We start from the raw sequence: 24,089 nt of genomic DNA, 5'->3' as shown, positions 1-24,089 counted from the left end.
CCTCTGTTCACACCTTTACATATTTTATGGACTGTTGGTAGTTCCTAAAGCACAGCTGTATGGCACACAAATTCCAATAAAATTAGCATCCTTTTCTCATTCTCTCTCTTCTGCTTTTTTGTTTGTGTGTGTCTGTATGTGTTGATGTAAATGTGCATGGTAATCTTCAGAAGAAAATTCAAACTGACATTTACAATCAGGGCTTAGTGTGAGATATGCAGCCAGAAATAGCCTGGGACAGTGTCAGAGAATTAAATCTTATTTCCTACAAACGTAAATTCTTTCTGGTCTTAAAGCCACACTAATTCTTCTTTTTCCTGCTATCCAACTATTACCAATTCTAGTCAATATATTCCAGGCATGACATCCAGGAATTGCAAAACAAGGTCATAAATGGGAAACAAAGGAATCTTTCTGTCCCAGCAACCTCCTTAGAGTTTATTGGTTTTTGGTTGTCAATCGATTGTAGAAGGGCCACTGGGAGTGAATGGAAAAAATTCCCAAGTAAATTTTCAAAATCACTGCTTTCCATCAATCCTGGCAGGAAATTAGCAGTCTGAGACTATTACTGGAAAGAAAGACATACTTTGGAAACTGGCAGTTTTTTCTCATTGTCCATGCTAGTCAGATTAATCGTCTGGCTGTCAGAAATCAATCTCTTGGTTACTTGTTTGCTGATCAGGTCATTGGCTGAAACCCCACTAGTCATGTCCTCAAGCAAAATTATTTCCCAACAATATTTTCAAGAACATCTTGAATCTTGTATTGAACATTCAAACCTGAACCAATCCTAAAAGTACTCAAAATTGTTGAAAGGAAACCCCAGAAGCATTCAAAATTAGTGATCAGTCATACTAAATGTCAGCGAGAAATAAAACATTCTTGGCAGGAAACTTTTTATTCTAGTTTCTAGTAATAAGGATTTCTACGATGGACTCATATTCTCCAGTAAACCACACTGTTTTTTTTACTCCATATAACTGAATGATTGCTTTCAGTGCTGCATTTGAACTTCATAATAATAATAAAACTTATCTCGTATCGCTAGGTGGCTTAGAACTAAGAGATCCAATAAGTTTCCAATATAAGTAAATTGGCCTTTTGGGTAGAGAATCCAAAATAAATCATCTCCAACTGAGCTTTATCGTTGCAAAGTCAGCTTTTATGAAATTCCTGAGCATATAATTCTAATGTTTTGTTGCTTATAACAACATTGTTTGATTTACAATGAAAATGACCATTTGATTTTATACCCAATAATAACAAAATGCTTTTAAGTAAGTTCTGGACAAAACAGGCCTTGACAAGAAAAGATGTATTTGAGAATGTTTTTAATAAATAATGTGACAAAAATTACTTTTATGATTACTGATTTCTTGGTATGCAAAATTATGGCTAAAATATGCAAGTTTTTTTACATGAACATAATGAAAAACAATCACATGGGTTGTTCCCTCAGTACTGCACTCTTTTTATGGTAACTTTTTCTTAAAAATTGACTAAATGATTTTTTTTTAGCCCTCAATAAATACCAAAGTATTTTTTTTTTATTTTTTTCCTGATGAGGCTAGGCCTGAAAATTGTCCATAAACAAATACACAGTTTTCCATTAGCATCGATGACAAAAAATATATTTATAATTACAAAAAAGATAATAAAAATCTACAGAGGACATCATCCTGTAATTTCAAAAGGAACTAATGGCTCTATTTCAGTTTCTGTGGAAGGAAGTTCAATGTCAAGATAAGCCACCACAAACTCAAGAATTTTAAATCCTTAAGATGATATAATGTTCTGCTTATGGTCCATTCTTAAGCTTAGCTATCTTTACCATCTGTGAAGCATTCAAATATTTCCAATACAAACACAGAACATTAACAAAGTATGAAAAAAGAACACAAAGTCTTAGCATCTTACAGTAAGACAAAAACTATTAATAGTTACAATGTTTTACAAATAAAGTTTAGTGATTGTGCTTTTAAAACCAAAAATAAAAAATAAAATAAACAGTGCATTAAAAAAAAAACCAAACATACCCTCCCCCAAAGAAACCCCCAAGAACCAAATAACCATTAAGTGGCACTTCTTTATTTAAGGTAAATTGACACTATAAAGTAGAGGTCTGAGATTTGGGCCAGTCAGGTTGATATCTTTCTCAATGATAGTGTAAAATGTCCATTGCATTAAAAAAATTATTCTGAATAGCATTGAGGCCAACAATTGCTTGACTCTTTTGGTAAACTTAAATTATAATGTAACTGCCAAGTTCTCACTGACATGCTTTCTTCCTATCCTAAAAAACACGCAATGATTAAATGGATTAGGCTCTAGACAAATTAAATTACTAAAGGAATTCAGAAACTGTTTATGTATTTACACAATATGCCACCATAATCCAAATTGAATAAATTTGTATTTTGATAACAAGGGGATGTGACTGGTGGAAAACAATACAATGCCACAGACAGCAATACAGCCTGTATAATAACATTGTGTCTTCTGTGTAGATGTAATTATTTGCAACATTTTATAGATTTATCAATGGCAGTTATACCAGGTGGGGACAACCTAGTACCCTTAAGAATTTTGATAATACTACCCATAATCCGTAACTATTGGTTTATGGGAGTTTTAATCTAAAATGTCTGGAAAAGTATCAGTCTGACTATGCCTTTTATAAGGATTTATAAATGCAACTGGTCACTTCTCTACATTGTACTGCTTTGTTTCCAACGAAAGAAAACAATCACTTTCTTTTTTGTCCAAAAACATAGCACCAAAAAAAAGCAGCTTAATTGGTCTCGTGGACAGATCAAACACCCTCTCCATTACCTAAAATAACCATGGGATATTAATAATTAGATTTTTAAAAGAGCTTTAAAATAAAGATTCTGACAATAAGACAAAAAACATGAAAAAGTGTTCATTCTGATTGCACTGAACATTATTCTTTCTGGCATCAAATATCATCAGACTTGAGGCATCTTAAGTGATATCTTTGTGATTAAGTTTCAGAAATGTGTTATAGTACATCTCTTCTTCAGCTTTCGGTCTCCTGTAAAGCAATAACACAAATTACTGTGCACTATATTTCTCAAAGTATTTTTATGTCCCATTTCAGAAATTGTATTCATAAAAAAGACAAACATAAGCAGCAGTCAAAACATGATGTAGGTTTTTTTAAATTCTTTTAAATACAGATAGTTCTTGATTTACAACAGTTCATTAGTGACTGTTCAAAATTATATCATCATTGAAAAAAGTGAGTTGTGATTATTTTTCACACACATTGCGGCCTCTTCATGCTCATGTGATCAAAATTCAGATGCTTGGCAAGTGACTCATATTTATGACTGTGTTGCAGTGTCCTGGAATCATGTGATCACTTTTTATGACAAACAAATCAATGGGGAAGCCAGATTTGTTTAACCAATGTGTTACTAACTTAACAACTGGAATAATTCACTTAGCCACTGTGGCAAGAAAGGTTATAAAATGGAGTAATATTCACTTAACAAATGTCTCATTTAGCAACAGAAATTTTGGGCTCAATTGTGGTCATGAGTTGAGGATTATGTAATGAGACTTTAGTTTTCAAATGGTTCTTCCAATCAGGGAGTACAAGAATTACTTCTTTATCATAATTATGGCTCTAATGTAATATTTACATTTCAAAGGTCTTTGATGCCTTGATTTTTATGATTGTATGATACACCATTATACATTTCAAACTGTATATCATATATTGATAATAAAGAACAAAACCTGTAAAATTGCCCAACTTTTAATAGATTTATTGGGCCTTAAATAAATATGAAGCTACAGTACAACTGTAATAATAATTTTTCTACTATAACTCTAAATTCTGTAAACTATCAATAAAAAAAAGTTCTGCTATGAGGACAAGCTTTTACTTTTCATATTTCTAATAACTACTGAAACTCATATTACCTGCAATTCATCTTCATCTTCTCCTTGTTCGTAAGTTCCAAATACCTGCATTTCTGCAATATTCCTTCGACTTAAGTTTGCTTGCTCTGCCTTTTGTCTATTTCCTGATCCTCTGGATGACATGGAGCTTGAAGAACTAGGATCTCTAGCATTATTAGATGTTGGAAATGTTGGTCTACAGTATGGCAAAATATCCTCTAAAAAGATATGGACATATGTTAGTAATGCCTTAGATAAAATGCTCACATACACAGCAAGTGTTGTTTCTAAACATTTTTAAATGCTAAGAGTTCGGATTCAAATTGTTTTAAAGAAAGGCTTTGAAAAAGTTTGAAGTCAAGTAAAAAGATCTGCTTGAATGGAAAAAAATATCTCTTTACATTCCAAGTTGGTAAGACTTTGGAGGTTGATTGCTATAAAGCACCATACAATTTGACATTCAGGGACTTACAGGATCATCTCCACCAGTCAGAATAAATCATGCAATACAGTAATCTTATAACAAACTGCTTGTGGCATACATCACTTCTGTAAGTGATCTTACAAAACTTATAAAAACTGATTTAGATAAAGTTTGGTGAATAATATTTGGGATCATATTTTAGTCCCTCTCTGAGAGAAATGGGGGATAGGTTGAGAAATGTGGAAAACAAACACAAATAATAATCTATTATTAATCAACTTTGACCAAGTTCTCTCTCTTCCTTGCCCCTTGGATAGTTAAATAACTTGGTGATGTTTGCTGGTCTCATATATGAAGTGCCAGGAAAGAAAAAAAATATTTTCTGATCAGCAGACAAGTCAAGAACACACAAATCAAATTGGTTCATGTCAATTCATTGAACAATTCCTTATCATACACATCAATCTCCTCATTCACAATAACAAAAACAATATGAACATAGTGATCCTGTGATATTGTTGTTTGAAAATGGGTTAACTTTGTGTGTCAGGGAGAAAGAGGAAGTGTGAGGGGAAATAGTTTATGATTGTTTGTGTGTATGTGTATGTACAGTATGTGCAGGACTATTATTGCCACTTTTAGTATAAAACCAGCAAATAATGGGAATGAATTATTCTGAATGTCAATAAATTTAAAGATAACTAACAATAGACATACAATGGCCATAAGCAACAAGCTCTATTATGTATCCTAATAGTATATATTAATGTCTCTGAATAGATTATAATCTGAGATCACTAATCATTTATCTCAGTATTTGCAATAACTAGATACTAAAAACTGTTTTATTAGAGAATGGCAAATACTCAACTTTGAATAAAGTTGAATAAAAATTTATTGAATAAAAAGTACGTGCTGCCTCATATTTTACTATATATAGTTGTTAATCTAAACCTTACTTAGTTCTTGGTCTTCCAGAACTGTCATTTTATCTTAAATACAGGTGTTCCAATAGATCTTTAGATAGATGTTGGCTAGGATTAGTTTTGTGAAGTGATGATTTATTATTGACATAAATACATAGAGTAAGAAAGATATACATTGTGAAGTTTCTAACTCAAAAATTCTATGAATCATTAATCAATGCACAAGCTTTTTCCTAGCATTTTAAAGACTGTTTTAGAAGCTAATACATTAATCATTAATAGTGCTTTCAATTTCAGCAGCAATTTTTGCCACTTGCTTTTTGCCATTAATATATAAATTGTAAAGCAAAAGGTACAAAATAGTGGAGTAACTTCCTACTGACTTCTCTTTATCCCAACCCATTGTCACATACATCTTGCTTTGATGTTCATTTACGTAATTTACTCAATTTCTAGTATGCTCTTTCATGTTCAGGTCAGCTGATATCAAGAGCTGGCCTGGATAAAATTTTATACTGAGGACTGTAGAGATTTTTGTTGTAGACCTTACTGATTGTTCTAGAAAAATAGACCAGCTTAATATAACTCATCAATGATTTCCTTGTTCAATATTTGTTGTCTCCATTACCCACTTAGGTGCATGATAAATAACTCTCATTTTATCATCCTGTTTCGCTGTTACCAAAGGGCTGAATTTATGCTTTGTTTTCTTGTTTTTTTGCTTCTAGAAATATGCTTTTAAAGAAGTTGGGAAAATAAGGTTATAGAGATAACCTAGAAGAGGTAAGTGTACACAACACTTGATAGAAGAAAATTAGGATTTATCAATTGTTTAATTTCTTTCCTGTTGAATAGAGTTTTGTATTATTTGTTTGTTTTTTACTATTATATAATTTAAGATAGATTTAAGATACTGTGCTGTGCATAATCACCGTCAAAATTTTTATGCCAGTGTGAAATATGCTTTAGTGTCCATATGTTAACATGCAACATAGTCATTCATAAATATTGGAAATAAAATCAATGTATTAATTCACCTGGGAGAAGATGCGTTTTTGCTGGTGTGCCATCTCGTCTTGCTGGTTTGTTTCCTCTTAGCTTACTATCATTTTGCTGTTCCTGCGATTCTCTACGCTCCCCTGAACATGTCCACATATCAGAATGCTGACAGCCATCAGAGCCTTCTTTTCCCTTATAGCCTATTCCTTTTCTTTCAACTGCTCTTTCTGTTCTTGGTTCTATAGAGGACAACTTTGGAAACATCACAGGCCGTATATCCACTTGAGATTTGGACTGGGCAGTAGGAGATTTTATAGCTGGAGGTGGCACTGGTGGGGGCGGTAGATCTACAAACAGGAGAAAAGGGAAAATTATTCAATAAACATAACAAATTTAAGTTCACAATTAAATCTGTGTTTTTTGTTGTTTTCATACATTTTGAAATTTTCTGAGAACACATTTATTAAGCATGCCTCACCTAGGTTCAATTCAAATATTTGTGTAGGATTGTAAAACTACGGTTCCGGATCATGAATGCCATATAAACAGAGTGATTCTAATTATATAATAATAATAAGAAATAATTGATAAGTGAGCTGAAAATTGGAAAAGCAAAGCTATGCATGGCCAATACTTGAAAAGTATTGAAGGCAAGGCTGACCAAAAACTAACTTGGAACTGGTTAAGATCAGGAGTACTGGAAAAAGAAACAGAAGGCTTTATTTTGGCAACTCAAGAACAAGCCTTAGCCACAAACTGCATGAAGGCAAAAATTCAACATGTTACCACCAATAGCAAATGTCACCTCTGTAATGAGAAAGATGAGACAGTCGACCACTTGATCAGCGGGTGCAGCAAAATTTCACAAATTGACTACCTACAATGCCATGACTGCGTTGTTAAGATTATTCACTGGAAATTGTGCCAAAAGTTTGGATTTGAGTACAGCAAAAATCACTGGGACCATCAGGCTGAGAAGGTTTTAGAGAATGAGAAACTCAAGATCTTATGGGACTTCAGAATCCAGACTGACAGGCACTTGGCCTACAACACACCAGACATAACAATAATTGAAAAGAAAAAAAGTATGGTTCATTGACATTGCAATACCTGGTGATGCATGAATTGAAAATAAACAGCAAGAAAAAATCACAAAATACCAGGACTTGCAAATTGAGGTTGAGAGACTGTGGAAAAAGAAATCATGTGTTGTCCCAATTGTAATTGGAGCCCTTGGAGCAATACCTAAAGGGCTAACTCGTCATTTGAAATTTCTAAATTTACCTGATTTGAACATTCTGACTCTACAAAAAACCACCCTACTTGGAACAACTTATATCCTTGGACATTACCTTAACAGTTCCTAGGTCCTTGGTTAGGATTCGAGCTGTTGAGCTACAAACCAGCCCCAAAGGCTGTGAATCTCAGCAAAGATTAACATAATAATAATAATAATAATAATAATAATAATAATAATAATAATAATAATAATAATAATAATAATAATAATAATAGGCATTTGACTCATTGCCGCATAGTTGGATCATAAAATGCTTAGAAACAACTGGCATTAGCAAAAATATTACATCCTTTACTGAAAAGGCGATGAAACAATGGAGAACCGAGTTGGCAGTAGGGAATGAGAACTATGGAATGGTTAATATCAAGCGAGGAATTTTCCAGGGTGATTCACTTTCACCTCTTCTCTTCATCATCGCGATGATCCCCCTATCAGTAATCTTTTAAAAAATGAAATTAGGCTACCAAACAGCCAAAGAAGCCGAAAAAAATTCGCATTTATTATATATGGATGATTTGAAACTCTATGGAAAGTCAGAAATAGAAATCCAATCATTGACAAACACAGTCCGAGTATTCAGCACCGATATTTCACATTTATTATATATGGATGATTTGAAACTCTATGGAAAGTCAGAAATAGAAATCCAATCATTGACAAACACAGTCCGAGTATTCAGCACCGATATTTCAATGAAGTTTGGCATGGAAAAATGTGCCACTGTATCCAATAAAAAGAGGCAAAATAACTGCGTGTGAGGGAATTGAAATGCCCAATGGCCAACTAATTAAATGCAACAAAAATGAAGCCTACAAATACTTAGGCATTCTGCAGTTGGATAACATCAAGCATGGAGAAGTAAAAACTATTGTCAGGGGAGAGTACACCAACAGAGTTAGGAAAATTTTGAAATCTAAATTGAATGGTGGAAATACAATCAAGGCCATAAACACCTGGGCAATACCAGTTATAAGATACACAGCTGGTATAGTTAACTGGACACAAGCTGATTTGGACATTTTAGACCAAAAAACCAGGAAACTAATGACAATGCACTACAGTTTACATCCACGTGGTGATATTGATAGACTATACCTACCCCGGAAATCAGGTGGCAGAGGATTATTACAAGTGAAGCAAATAGTTGAAGAAGAAAAACATGCACTGGCTGATTATTTAAAAGAAAGTCAAGAACATCTATTAATCGAAGTAAAGAACAAAAATCTATTGAAGGCCCAACAGACGAAACAAGAATACAAAAAAGATGTGATAAAATTAAGAATGGAGGGTTGGCAGAAAGCATTGCATGGCCAATTTCTGAAAAAATAAAAGATAAAGTGGACAGTGAAAAAACTTGGTTATGGTTAACAGCAGGTACATTAAAGAAAGAAACAGAGTCACTAATCCTGGCTGCGCAAGAACAAGCTATCCGCACAAATGCCATTAAGACCAAAATCTAAAAATCCTCTGATGATGCCAAATGTAGACTTTGCAAAGAGGCTGATGAAACTGTTGACCACATACTCAGCTGCTGTAAAAAAATCGCGCAGACTGACTATAAAATGCGGCACAATTCAGTGGCACAAATGATCCACTGGAATTTGTGCAAAAATTATAACATTAAAACAGCAACAAACTGGTGGGAACATAAGCCTGAAAAAGTCATCGAGGGTCAGATGGTCAAGATCTTGTGGGATTTTCGCATACAAACGGATAAAATACTGGCGCATAATACACCAGACATCACACTGGTTGAGAAAAATAAGGTTACAATCATAGACATCGCAATACCATGTGATAGCAGGGTCGCCGAGAAGGAATATGAAAAAATCGCAAAATACCAGGACTTAAAAATTGAAATTCAACGATTATGGCACAAACCAGCAGTGGTAATTCCAGTGGTAATCGGCACACTGGGTGCTATTCCAAAAGCACTGGAATTACATTTAAAACAGTTAAAAATTGACAAAATCACCATCAGTCAAATGCAAAAGGGCGCACTGCTTGGATCCGCACACATATTACGAAAATACGTTACGACGTCCTAGGCCCCTGGGTGGGGCCCGACTAGTAATCAATGCCAAATCCGGCGAAACAACTGGCCGCTGTGATACAATTCTGTTGATGCAATAATAATAATAATAATAATAATAATAATAATAATAATAATAATGCCCCTGGGTGGGGCCCGACTAGTAATTAATGCCAAATCTGGCAAAACAACTGGCCGCTGTGATACAATTCTGTTGATTCAATAATAATAATAATAATAATAATAATAATAATAATAATAATAATAATAATAATAATAATAATGGAGAACCGAGTTGGCAGTAGGGAATAAGAACTATGGAATGGTTAATATCAAGTGAGGAATTTTCCAGGGTGATTCACTTTCACCTCTTCTCTTCATCATCGCGATGATCCCCCTATCAGTAATCTTTTAAAAAATGAAATTAGGCTACCAAACAGCCAAAGAAGCCGAAAAAATTTCGCATTTATTATATATGGATGATTTGAAACTCTATGGAAAGTCAGAAATAGAAATCCAATCATTGACAAACACAGTCCGAGTATTCAGCACCGATATTTCACATTTATTATATATGGATGATTTGAAACTCTATGGAAAGTCAGAAATAGAAATCCAATCATTGACAAACACAGTCCGAGTATTCAGCACCGATATTTCAATGAAGTTTGGCATGGAAAAATATGCCACTGTATCCATAAAAAGAGGCAAAATAACTGCGTGTGAGGGAATTGAAATGCCCAATGGCCAACTAATTAAATGCAACAAAAATGAAGCCTACAAATACTTAGGCATTCTGCAGTTGGATAATATCAAGCATGGAGAAGTAAAAACTATTGTCAGGGGAGAGTACACCAACAGAGTTAGGAAAATTTTGAAATCTAAATTGAATGGTGGAAATACAATCAAGGCCATAAACACCTGGGCAATACCAGTTATAAGATACACAGCTGGTATAGTTAACTGGACAAAAGCTGATTTGGACATTTTGGACTGAAAAACCAGGAAACTAATGACAATGCACTACAGTTTACATCCACGCGGTGACACTGATCGACTATACCTACCCCGAAAATCAGGTGGCAGAGGATTATTACAAGTGAAGCAAATAGTTGAAGAAGAAAAACATGCGCTGGCTGATTATTTAAAAGAAAGTCAAGAACATCTATTAATCGAAGTAAAGAACAAAAATCTACTGAAGGCCCAACAGATGAAGCAAGAATACAGAAAAGATGTGATAAAATCAAGAATGGAGAGTTGGCGGAACAAAGCCTTACATGGCCAATTTCTGGAAAACATAAAAGATAAAGTGGACAGTGAAAAAACTTGGTTATGGTTAACAACAGGTACATTAAAGAAAGAAACAGAGTCACTAATCCTGGCTGCGCAAGAACAAGCTATCCGCACAAATGCCATTAAGGCCAAAATAAAAAAATCCTCTGATGATGCCAAATGTAGACTTTGCAAAGAGGCTGATGAAACTGTTGACCACATACTCAGCTGCTGTAAAAAAATCACGCAGACTGACTATAAAATGCAGCACAATTCAGTGGCACAAATGATCCACTGGAATTTGTGCAAAAATTATAATATTAAAACAGCAACAAACTGGTGGGAACATAAGCCTGAAAAAGTCGTCGAGGGTCAGATGGTCAAGATCTTGTGGGATTTTCGCATACAAACGGATAAAATACTGGCACATAATACACCAGACATCACACTGGTTGAGAAAAATAAGGTTACAATCATAGACATCGCAATACCAGGTGATAGCAGGGTCGCCGAGAAGGAATATGAAAAAATCGCGAAGTACCAGGACTTAAAAATCAAAATCCAATGATTATGGCACAAACCAGCAGTGGTAATTCCAGTGGTAATCGGCACACTGGGTGCTATTCCAAAAGCGCTGGAATTACATTTAAAACAGTTAAAAATTGACAAAATCACCATCAGTCAAATGCAAAAGGCCGCACTGCTTGGATCTGCACACATATTACGAAAATACGTTACGATGTCCTAGGCCCCTTGGTGGGGCCCGACTAGTAATCAATGCCAAATCCGGCGAATCAACTGGCCGCTGTGATACAATCGTATAATAATAATAATAATAATAATAATAATAATAATAATAATAATAATAATAATAATAATAATAATAACAACAACAACAACAACAACAACAACAATAATAATAATAATAGCAGCATTTTAATAGTTAAATAATTAAAAATTAAACAATTTCTATATCTAAACACCCTTAGGACTGGAGTAGAGATCAAGCTTTAAAATTAGAGATACCATTTATTGAGAAATGTATTTCAAGGAATATAGGTGTCTATCAAATATTCTCTTGTCCCAAAAACGTATTCAATTTAAAGTGTATTACAGAGTAAGCATATAAAATCAATTTATTAATTCACTATTGATGGTTTTTGTTGCTCATTTGTTAAGTTGTATCTGACTCTATAGCAAGCTATATTCCTTGTCCTCCTTTGTCTCCTGCAGTTTGCTCAAATACATGTTCATTGTGCCAATGACATTATCAAACCATCTTACCCATTGCCATCCTGTTCTCCTTTTGCTATCAATACTTCCCATCATTAGGGTCTTTTCTAATGAGTTACCTCTTCTCATTAGGTGGCCAAAGTATTTGTGCCTTAACTTCAGTATCTGTCCTTCCAAAGAATAATCAGAGTTGATTTCTTTAGGACTGTCTGATTTGATCTCTTCTCCAACATCACAATTCGAAAGCATTAATTCTTCAGCATTCAGACTTCCTTTTGATTCAATTCTTACATTTCTACTTAGAAAACCACAGCTTTCACTATATGGTCTTTTCTCAGCAAGGTAATTTTTTTTTTAATATGCAGCCTAGGTTTGCAAAAGCTTGTCTCCCGAGGAGCAAGTGTCTTTTAATTTTATGGCTGCAGTCTGCAGTGATCTTGGAGCAAAGAAAATAAAATCTGTCACTACTGTCTGTAACCATTTCTTCCCCTTCTATTTCCCCTTTATGGCATTGCTATTTGAATGCCATGATCATAGTTTTTTTTAATGTTGAATGCCAACTTTTGCACTTTCCTCTTTCACCCTCATCAAAAAGCTCTTCAGTTCCATTTCATCTTTTGCCATTAGAATGGTATTGTCTGCATAACTGACGTTGGCAATCTTAACACTGACATGTATTCATCCAGCCTGGCATTTCACATGATGTACTCTGCAAGTAAGTTAAATAAGCAAGGTGACAATATATAGTCGTTGTATTCTTTTCCCTATTTTGAACCAATCACTTGTTTCATGTTTGGCTCTAACTGAACTTCTTGTTTCTTGACCCGCATACAGATTTCACATGAGACAGGAAAGATGGTCTGGCACTCCCATTTAAGAACTTGCCATAGTTTGTTGCAAAAGAGATAATCAAAGGTCAATGAAGCAGAAGTAGATGTTGGTCAGGAATTCTTTTCCTCTCTCCATAGTTCAGCAAATGTTGGCAATTTGCTTTCTAATTCCTCTGAAACCCAATTTGTACTTCTGGTAGTTCATATACTGCTGAAGTCTAATAAGCATAATCTTCTAGCATGTGAAATTAGTGCAACTGTATGGTAGCTTGAACATTTTTTGGCCCTGTCCTTCTTTGGGATTGGAATGTAAACTGATATTTCCCAATCCTGTTGCCACTGTTGAGTTTTCCAAATTCCAGCTCAGCTGGAATACTATCACTTCTGCTAGCTTTGTTGCTATTAAGAGTAAGTGGTAATAATTGAATAGTAGTCTGCCTCAGCTGTTGCTTGCTAGAAATGAGATAACAAAATATATTTGCCAACTTAAGGTTAATTCAATTATACAGACATTAAAATATACCCTAACCCTAACCATGTTGAATTGGTGCTGAAGGTGCCTTGCCTCATACTGACCTCCCCATACTGTTAACTAAGACACTGTCCTTTACAGGCTATTCTTTCATGCTTTAATGATTGGTTCTCTCAAAATACATAAAGACTCCGTGAGACAATTCATGTGTCGGCTAATCTCTGATAGCACTTGCATGTTCTGTATAATTTAGTTATAAAATAAAGTTGTAAAATTCAGTTACTTAACAATTAATCTTTTATGGTAGAATATAACCAACCATATGTTAGGAAGAAACATGATAAAATGCAGATTCAATTTAAGGGGAAAGTAATTTAGTATGTATGTATGTATGTATGTATGTATATGTATGTATGCATGTATGTATAGTGTCAACTCCCAAAGTTGTCATGATGAGAGAAAAAGGGGGAGCGCATTCCACACATACTTTCGGTTCAGATTACTGCAGCAGGCTTGGGAGTGGTGCACCTCATTGGGGAATGTGATTTATGACACAGACTGAGGGGAGGGAAGGAACAAGGGTAAAGTTCAGCTATAACTCAAACAAAGCTTAGGTCTGACTGTGAATAGATCTTGCCAAAAATGAATGCTCCTAATAAATGACTAATTTTCCTTTGAAGTTTGGTCCAAGGTTCATGAATCAATTAGGGCATTTTTTGGAAACCTGACATATAGTTTGTTTATTATTATGTTATTGTTATTGTTGTTATTGTTATTGTTATTGTTATTATTATTATTATTATTATTATTATTATTATTATTATTATTATTATTATTATTATTATTATTATTATTGTATATGCTAGTAATGATTGGCATGAAGAGTTATGCTCTTTATAGAAAGCTTTATCAAAACCTGCAGAGAAGGAAGAGAAACATTCATTACAACACATCATTCCTTACTGAGAGGAATCCTTCAAATAAAAAAGGAAACTTTTCAGAGGTCAACACTATTTCACCCCTGTGGTATTTATTTAACAGCTCAACTCACAGAGAAAATCCAGAATCAATCTGCTTCATCTGCAGCAAACAGGCACACTTAGTTATTAAAAAAGAAAATGGAGGCCTCCATGGTGAGAAATAAAAAATAAATCACAGAGTGACATCAAACCAATATATGGAACTCAGAGGTAACTGGAAAAGGTCAGCTGCGTTCAACTATTTCATTTATTCATGTCTGCATATTGCTGCTTGCTTAAGAAAAACAATTAACCAGTTCTGTTTGATAGCATGTCCTACAGGGAAAATCTTCCATATGTACATTCAGAAAAAAAGAACTGCAATTTTCAACAAAATTGTACTGGGGGGAGGGGAATACAAGGACCATGGGAAAATTAATTCTGGAGAAAGAAAATCAATCTAACTATTCTGTTGTAAATTGAATGAAGGAAATATAGATAGCTCCTTAAAATATTTCAGATGTAAGCCCCTGCTGCAAGTAGTCATGTCTTCAATCAGAAGGTAACACAATATGAAATAACTGCTTTAAAACAGAATCGTGTTTTCATACCACTGGCATCAAACATTTGATCACCACATTTATAAATGGCCAACACATCCATATGAACAGGTAGCTTACTATTTTGCATTACTCAGGACTGGTCTTGTAGAGCTTCAAAAAGTCTTTCCTCGGATACTTGATATTGTGTGCTATTGTGTTTCAGCTAATGTTTAGATTCAATATTTCAGGCAGTCTGATCTTCCATTTGACACAAAAAAAATCATCACTAAAAATTACACCCTAAAATAGTATAATAGGTAATTACATGTAGTACCAATCGTTCTGAGGATGGTGGAATTGTTATTAAATAGCAATGAATGGCACACTGTGGCACCTGATTAAATCCCTGAAAGTTCTGTACAGTATCCTTCTACATAACATTAGTACACTTATGTACTAGAATGAGTTTGGTGGGCATATCTGGCTGGGAAAAGGATCCAAGAATTTTCAAGAAAATTAAGATGCCTTCAACAACCCTTTTCATAAGGCCCTTGCATACTGGACATGATTCTAGTAAAAATTATGTAAAAATCACTCATAAGATTTTTATGCAATAAAACTGTATATCCTTCAGCTTGATTGGTATTTATTACCAGGTTTTGGTAAAACATTGGCAGAGGTTGCAAAAAGGTATCTGTTTAAAAATATAAATTCACCCTACGACTTTCCTTTGTTAGACCAATAGGCATATTTACCTGCTATTCCTTAGAATATTGTTACTAATTAAAAGAAGTATGAAATTTTTTTTCAGAGCCATAAAGCTTTGAATAAGTCTTTTACACAGGCTAGGAGGAATGCCTTTAACCCAACAGAATCAGCTGGATTAACCTTTCCCATGTTTTGCTTCTTTTGCAATCTCTTTCATTCTTTTTTGTTTCCCATTTCTCAAAAGGACTATCTGCACTTGTAATACTTGCATCTCAAGGCACACATACTGTATATAAAAGAAGGAAAACCCCACTTAGCTCATCTCCTTTTTTATTTCTATCCATAACTGAACTTTAGAGAGCTTGCTCTCCTTCACTTACTAATCTTTTGCTTCTTGATGAGGGGGGGGGGGAGAGATCTGTCTCTGAAGCTAGATTTGAGCTGTCTGAGGCCAGACCCACCAGTCTGGACCAGATTTTACCTCAGGAAATCTGAGTTGAAGTCTGTTAGGGTCTTCCAATGGGCTGGCTGCAAATACAGTCAGGAGCTGAACTTAGTATAATGGTTTCTTAGATTTTAGAGGAACAATTGTCTTGGATCCTTGGCTACATTTGAATCCTCGGAGAGCCAGCTGTCTTCACCTGATTAACTGATTCCAGAATCAGACAAAAAGATATACACAATACCCATCCTTTGAACTGACTTGAGTCCCTGATTCCTGAACAACTGTGATTTCAGCAAGCCAAGTAACAAAGTGAGCACTAAGTGAGCACAGCCAAAAACTACTGCAAAGCAATTACTGATAACAACTCCTATTGTCTTTCTCTTCCAAGTCTTGAAGAAACTATTTGACCCTGACCTTCAGGAACAAAATTTCTGTGTATGGTAATTATTCAGCCATCCTTCCATTTTCTTCTTCAGTCCAGAAATATTCTCTGTTTTTCTTTTCTCTTTTCTAAGACAGGAAACCTCTAGAATTCTGTGGCAAAAAATATCACAGAATATGATATTCTTTGTCATAGGTTTCTCCCTTTTCTTATACCTGATAACTGTCTAAAATAGAACACTTCTTGAAACCTTTCACCCATATGTAGCACACTCTGAATTCCTGCTTATCTTTCTTTTACTGAACTGAATGTGATATTTTCTGAAGTTCCATTTTTCTCTGTGAAAGCCAGGAATTCATTGCAGTCCTGTCAGAACATGTAACATCAAAATGTACTCTTGTATTTCAGATGTAGAAAATGAACCTATATTTAATAAAAGTGCAATTTATTCATTCAACTTTGAGTCTAGGACAGTGGTCCACAAGCTTTGCAGTTTTATGGTTTGGCTGAATGTGGGGGGGACAGGGCTGTATGAGCAGCAGGCCAGTGTGCAGCTCCCCTTACATGCAGCCCAGTTCCAAATAGGTCACGGCCCAGGGGTTGGGGACTCCTGGTCTAGGATTTAAAGCCAATGAAATGTTTGGTAAAATAAAAAAAAATAGAACTTATTTAGATATATAGTATTTGAATTAGAAAATAGATCAGAAAAGCCACTGGGTTAATAGAAAACAAGGGAATACTTATCTTACTTTTAAGAATTATTTATAGGATAGAATAAGAAATAAAGACTTTAAATTACAAAGAATTATTGTCAGGCGCAGACCCAAAACAACACAGTGAAATCTAATCAAGTCCAATTCTTCATTGGACAGAATTTTGCCAAGCTAAAGCTACCGTATTTTTTGGAGTATAAGATATACCAAGATTTTGAAGCGGCATACCTCCCCAAAATGGACCATTTTTCGATAAAACAGGACCATTTATTTTCCAAAAAAAGGGCATGAATACCCTTTAGGAGGCTTGTGGAGTGCTCTGGGGGGGGGTGTCCCCCCCAAAATGAACAAAAACAGGCCCTTTATTTTGCAAAAACAGGCCTGCTTTTTTGTCAGAAAAAGGGCATGCATAGCCTTTAGGAGGCTTATAGAGTGCTCTTGGGGTCTGGGGGGGGGGCAAAAGTGAGCAAAAAATGACCCGTTTTCGCTCATTTCTGCTTTCCGCAGCCCCCAGGAGCACTCTGGAAGCCTCCTAAAGGCAACACATGGCCATTTTGGTGAAGGGGTGGGATTTCGGGAGAAAAAATGCTGTATTCAATGTATAAGATGCACCTAGATTTTTAGCCTCTTTTTTGGTGGAAAAGGGTGCGCCTTATATTCTGAAAAATACGATTTAATCTACTGTACTAGATACACTATATTGCCAAATGTATTCGCTCACCCATCCAAATAATCAGAATCAGGTGTTCCATGGCCACAGATGTATAAAATCAAGTACCTAGGCATGCAGACTGTTTTTACAAACATTTGTGAAAGAATGGGTCGCTCTCAGGAGCTCAGTGAATTCCAGCGTGGAACTGTGATAGGATGCCACCTGTGCAACAAATCCAGTCGTGAAATTTCCTCACTCCTAAATATTCCACAGTCAACTGTCAGCTGTGTTATAAGAATGTGGAAGTGTTTGGGAACGACAGCAACTCAGCCACGAAGTGGTAGGCCACGTAAACTGATGGAGCGGGGTCAGAAGATGCTGAGGCTCATAGTGCGAAGAGGTCACCAACATTCTGCAGAGTCAATCACTACAGACTTCCAAACATCATGTGGCCTTCAGAGTAGCTCAAGAACAATGCGCAGAGAGTTTCATGAAATTGGTTTCCATAGCCGAGCAGCGGCATCCAAGCCATACATCACCAAGTGCAATGCAAAGCGTCGGATGCAGTGGTGTAAAGCACGCCGCCACTGGAGCAGTGGAGATGCGTTCTCTGGAGTGATGAATCGCGCTTCTCCATCTGGCAATCTGATGGACGAGTCTGGGTTTGGTGGTTGCCAGGAGAACGGTACTTGTCTGACTACATTGTGCCAAGTGTAAAGTTTGGTGGAGGGAGGATTATGGTGTGGGATTGTTTTTCAGGAGCTGGGCTTGGCCCCTTAGTTCCAGTGAAAGGAACTCTGAATGCTTCAGCATACCAAGACATTTTGGACAATTCCATGCTCCCAACATTGTGGGAACAGTTTGGAGCTGGCCCCTTCCTCTTCCAACATGACTTTGCACCAGTGCACAAAGCAAGGTCCATAAAGACATGGATGACAGAGTCTGGTGTGGATGAACTTGACTGGCCTGCACAGAGTCCTAATCTCAACCCAATAGAACACCTTTGGGATGAATTAGAGCGGAGACTGAGAGCCAGGCCTTCCCGTCCAACATCATTGTGTGACCTCACAAATGCGCTTCTGGAAGAATGGTGACAAATTCCCATAAACACACTCCTAAACCTTGTGGAAAGCCTTCCCAGAAGAGTTGAAGCTGTTATAGCTGCAAAGGGTGGACCAACATCATATTGAACCCTATGGATTAGGAATGGAATGTCACGTACAGAAAGTTAATATGCGAGTAAAGGCAGGTGAGCGAATACTTTTGGCAATATAGTGTATATCCTGAGAAATTCTAAGGTGTGGCTACCCTCTTTCCCCCTCCCTCATCCAGCTCACAACTCCATAGTCTCTTAATTTGGTTCCTCTCTGGAATGTATTGCTTCCTCTCAGGAAAGCTCTATATTGCCAACTTTCCCTTCCACTATTTTTCTAATGTATATATTCAATTTTAATTGAACATCAGAAAATGTTTCTTAGTGATAAGAACTGTATAACAACGAACAGAGTGCTTCTTGGGTTAATGAAATGGTTAATGAAATTAGAAATATTTCAACAAAACCTGGATGACTATGTCTCAGGACCGACTATAGTGGTAGATCCCTTGTGGAAGGTTGAGTTAGATGATCTCCAAGATCCCTTATATCCTATGATTTTATGATTATAGAAAATCAATTGCTATAGCCAAAAACAAACAAGGGATTCTGATAACATCAGTTTGAAAATTCTTATTCATTTCAAATGTGAAATTGGTTACTTTCTACCAAAATAATAAATAATTAGCTTAGCCCTGCTTTATCAGCAGCATTTTCATGTTGCAAATTACGTAAACTTACAGCTGCTGCTATGTTTCTCTACTCTTTGAGCTGTTCTGGCTCTTCTACCTGGATAAGAACTTCTGTGATTGACTGCAAGCAGCCAATCTGATAGGCTAGTTAGCTCATGCTCCCTGATTGGCTGGTGGCTAGAACCTCATCTCTTGAAGTATGAACAGGGGTATGAGGTGATTTGGAGAGAGAGGTAGTCTCGAGGGGAGGAAATTGGAATCAAAGTACAGAAGAGTAGAACTTCGGGTTTCAGCAGCTCAGAGGGAAAAAAAGAAAGAGGCAGCCCCTGGAAGGAGGGACTAAAAAGATGGAAAAAAAGACTGAAAGGGAGAGGGAGAGACAGGGTGAGGAAAATAATTGCTGTAGCATTCTGGGCTGTGGACTGCATTCTTGCTACGGGATGAGAAGTGAACAATCCTAATCCAGTGGTGGAGCTCAGAAGTGGCTGCGTTCCTGATCCAGCTGCCGTTTGCTAATTCATCACCTCTGGCTAAAGAGGGATATTATCTTAATTAAAGCATAACAAATCCTACAAGATAGGTTGATGTGTTTGGGCCGGAGGGCTGGTCATTGGAGAAGAGGGTCAAACAGACCCGGTCATCTGTGGCTCCTTTGGGGTGAGCACCACATTAATCAGGATTAATGCCATAGGAAAGGATGGTAACCAGCATGACCCCCATTTTTAGAAAGGGACTAAAGAGAAAGATAGGAAATCTAACGTCTTTTATAAGAAAACAAGTATTCACGAAGAAAAATGGAATGCTAAATTAACCTTGGTCTGATCCAACAGGACTATTGTTATGTTTTACAACACTTTATGTTGTATAATGCTTTCTATGCATGCTTGATTTTCAAGCATGTATTTGATAATAAACTGATCTGAATTTCAAAAGATTTGCAGTTAAGATGGAAAATCTAAGAATAACATTTTACTCGTTTATTATGTTCTAGACTTCATTACAGCACAAGCACATTCATGCGCAATTACATAATGTACCCAATAAGTAAATGGCCCTTATTGATAATGTAGCATATATATAAGAGGTTAGTTTCAATTACTCTACAGAAGTATGCAGTTCTCTAAAAAAGAAGCATTCAGTAGTTTAAAAAATTGTGGCACTGGATGAATCTTATCATTGTTTATATTTATTAGACAAAAATAATTTTATAGTCCTCTTGAAAATATTTCTTATTCAGCATTCTCCTAGCGCAAATGTTTTCATGTCAAGGTGTAATACTTAGTTGATTTCTCACACTGAAGCACTCATGTAAAACTAATAAAACCAGTTAAAGTATCTATAAATTCCTGCAAAACGTCATTACAAGACTTTTATAAATTTAATTTTCTTGGTACAGTTTTGAGATTTATATATTTTACTTAAAGAGAAAACAAAAACTAATAAACAAAAACATGTAGAAAACTGCTTTAGTAATTTCTTGGCATAAGATAAATTTTGGACATTCAATTTCAATGACAAAAGGAGTCTGGGTAAAAGCCAAATGAACCAGGTGCATAGGATCATGCTTGTGTTTAATGTAGCCTAATATCAGGCACATGTTAGTGAGAGAGAATACTTAGAATGAAGTACAGAGACTAACAGAGACAACCACTCATTGCAAAATTACTTTTGCTCATCATGCTGTGAGCTTTGTATTACATTTTTCTGTCAAGTGGCAGGAATCACAGGGAGAAGTGGCTGGAAAACCCTTTCGTGTAACCCTAGATAAGTATCCATAATATTAGGCTTTGATATGATAATGGAAAATGATGCCCCTTTTTGAAATATTTCTGATTGGTAATGAAAGTCCTAATCAGATTGTTGTTGATGAGAACCAGGAGGGAGAGAGTTTCTCTGTGTGTGTGTGTGTGTGTGTGTGTGTGTGTTGGGAAGGAATTATGCCTGTGCTACATCCCTTTTAGTGAATTTAGAAAACACGACGAGATGGGCAGGTCTTTGGAAAAATATCTTACATAAATTCATGGTTGTTTTATGAAATAGGTGGTTTAATAAAAACTGCCCCCCCCCTGAGGCGTTTTCATTAAAGGCTGTCTCTAGACAACATCACAATGTTTGCATTATCCCCCTATATTCTCTAGAGAATACACACATTACCTTTTCAGCAGGAGTCGATATTGTGTGTGAAGGCATGAAAGGAGATGATTAGATTTTGCCTTTTGGTGCACAAAGTAACCACATGGAACAAATACAATGGTTAGGGATACAAAAAAGAATCCAATAATTTTGCTGCATGCTATCTAAATGCTAAATTTTTTCTATGACAAGAAAAAAAATAAGATGATGAAGGATGCATTTTAATTAAGATTTTAATCTTATACATGCATCATTTCTAACTGTTGCACCCATTTACAGGGTTTGATCTCAACTACAGGGATAGCTAATAGAGTAGCTGAAAACAAATGTCCATTGATATACATGATATTTTAGGAACAATAAGAACACATTGATAACAAGAGTGATGCTTATAGTATGATTGTTGAATATGAATTTGAGAAATAAATTAAAATACTTTTAATTTGGGATAAGCCTTAGGACATAATTACAAAGACTTGGGAAAGTCATTTATTTAAAAATAGTATTTACCATCTGTGTAGACTTCTCTGCGCAGATGTCCTTGCTGGTGCTTTTGCTTTTTGGCAGGTCGAACCCTCTGAATTACAGCAGCACTCATGTTGCTGTCAGTGGAGACAGGACTAGTAGGTCTAGGGCAGTGTGAGGCATGATAATGTCTATGGCCTAGAAAAGAAACAGCATTTTGATTTATTCCCCCCCCCCCAAGAAAATCAGGCAATTGCCTTCTGTAACTGAAAACACAATAATTAATGAACTATATACATAAAAACAAAAGTGTATAACTTTGTATTGTGATTGTAAGCTGCCCAGAGTTTTGGCTTTGGAGTGATGGTCATACAAATAAGACAAACAAACATATATTGCTAATTATTGGATAAAATATCATATTGTTTAATAATATTGTTAATATAAAGACTGATTCACTGTTGCAGACTATTAATTGGGATTTTGTTTTCCAAGCAAGATGCATCTAGATTTGATTTTTTTTTGTGGTAGCAAGCTTTGTTTTCCAGGTTTCCCAGAGCAGTACTATTATCACCAGTAATATAAAAGATTGCCCTTGAAGACATTCAGCAACTCTACTTGATATAAAATCCAATGGCCCATGGTAGTCATGATGTCATCTACTCTTGTGGGTACCGAATTTGTTACTAGTTTGTTTCTGTATGCAATTCATGCTATTTATTATTATTTTTAAAGCCCCACCTGAGGACCTTTCCCAAAGTCTATGCTTGCCAAACAAGAGAATACCTATTAAAGGTTTCCTCTTAGATTTGCTAAAAAAAGGACATGATAATGGATACTTTCTTTAGGAAGGGTTTACCTCCTGAAGCACACGGCCTTCTATAATATGGAAAATATTGGCAACACTGGAAGGCTTATCTTAATGTTGGTTTTGTATCATTATGATTCTTCTTTTTTGGACCACAACCTAACAAAATTGGAATGAGCTGTATAGAGATTAATTAACAACTTTCCATTTTTCTAAGATAAGGTATACCAATATATATGACAGAAAGGATTTACTATAGTTTTACATTCAAAGAAACTATTATTCTTGATAGGTATCTATTTTTCACAGGATTCACGTAAAAAGAAACAGCTGTCATAAAAGAACTTCAAGATGCATAGTTTTCAGAGGGCAATTTATAGAAAGACAACAAGAAATCTCACCTGCTACAGAATCTTGCATCTGACGTTTTGCTACTTTAAGACCAGCATATTCAGCTGCTGCTGCAACAGCTTGTGCAAAATCTGCATCTGTAAAAAAGGATCCATCTGATGAACTAACACTAGATCGTCCACTTGAAATGTTATCATCTTCTGAGGCTGAACCCCATCCGTTGATCATGGAACCTGTCACAGAACTCTCCAGATCTCCCACACTTGAAGCAGGTGTCTGTTCAAGGCCACGCAAAAGAAGCCTTTTGTTTTGCATCTTCGCAATTTCTACGTCTGCCTCATCTTCTTCTTCTTCTGGTGCATCAGTGTCCATGTCAGATACAAGAGGTCCCGAAATGTAACCATAAGTATGTGGTGGTGAAATAGGCCTGGGAGGTGGAGGTGGGCTCACAGGTTGATGCCTGTGAGTGAATAGTTCAAAAAATTAATGTTAATGTTAATAGCATTTTTAATATTTGTATTCATTACATGATACAGTTTTATACTGGTTTGTAATTCAAACGTATTGGTTAGTAAAGTAAAATGAAGAATTTTCCTTCAGATAGTTATATCTGAAGCAGGTATAAATGACAAGTACTTGCAAATTCTGAATTTGGTTTATCAAATAAATACTTTACAATTAAGATATTGTAGTCATTCAGTAGACAGAAAAATAGTACATGAAGCTTG

The 24,089-nt window shown here is 35.6% G+C and overlaps 1 protein-coding gene across 1 annotated transcript in view; it reads right to left on the bottom strand.

Annotated features, from left to right (window-relative positions):
- Positions 1–1,314: 1,314 nt before the first annotated feature.
- The window catches only part of ROBO1 (roundabout guidance receptor 1), a 464,376-nt gene continuing 441,601 nt past the window's right edge, over positions 1,315–24,089 (bottom strand). Inside the window, exons 27-31 of the mRNA XM_081951684.1 lie at positions 23,412–23,821; positions 22,248–22,400; positions 6,318–6,626; positions 3,952–4,148; positions 1,315–3,055 (exon numbers count right to left, since the gene is read on the bottom strand). Of these exons, the coding sequence (XP_081807810.1) occupies positions 3,041–3,055; positions 3,952–4,148; positions 6,318–6,626; positions 22,248–22,400; positions 23,412–23,821 (1,084 nt within the window). The 3' untranslated portion in view covers positions 1,315–3,040. The remainder of the gene's footprint in view (positions 3,056–3,951; positions 4,149–6,317; positions 6,627–22,247; positions 22,401–23,411; positions 23,822–24,089) is intronic.

This window comes from Natrix helvetica (genome assembly GCF_964273705.1).
Source record: "Natrix helvetica genome assembly, chromosome: 4".
NCBI classification, from domain to species: domain Eukaryota; kingdom Metazoa; phylum Chordata; class Lepidosauria; order Squamata; family Natricidae; genus Natrix; species Natrix helvetica.
This window is presented reverse-complemented; position numbering and strand designations above follow the sequence as displayed.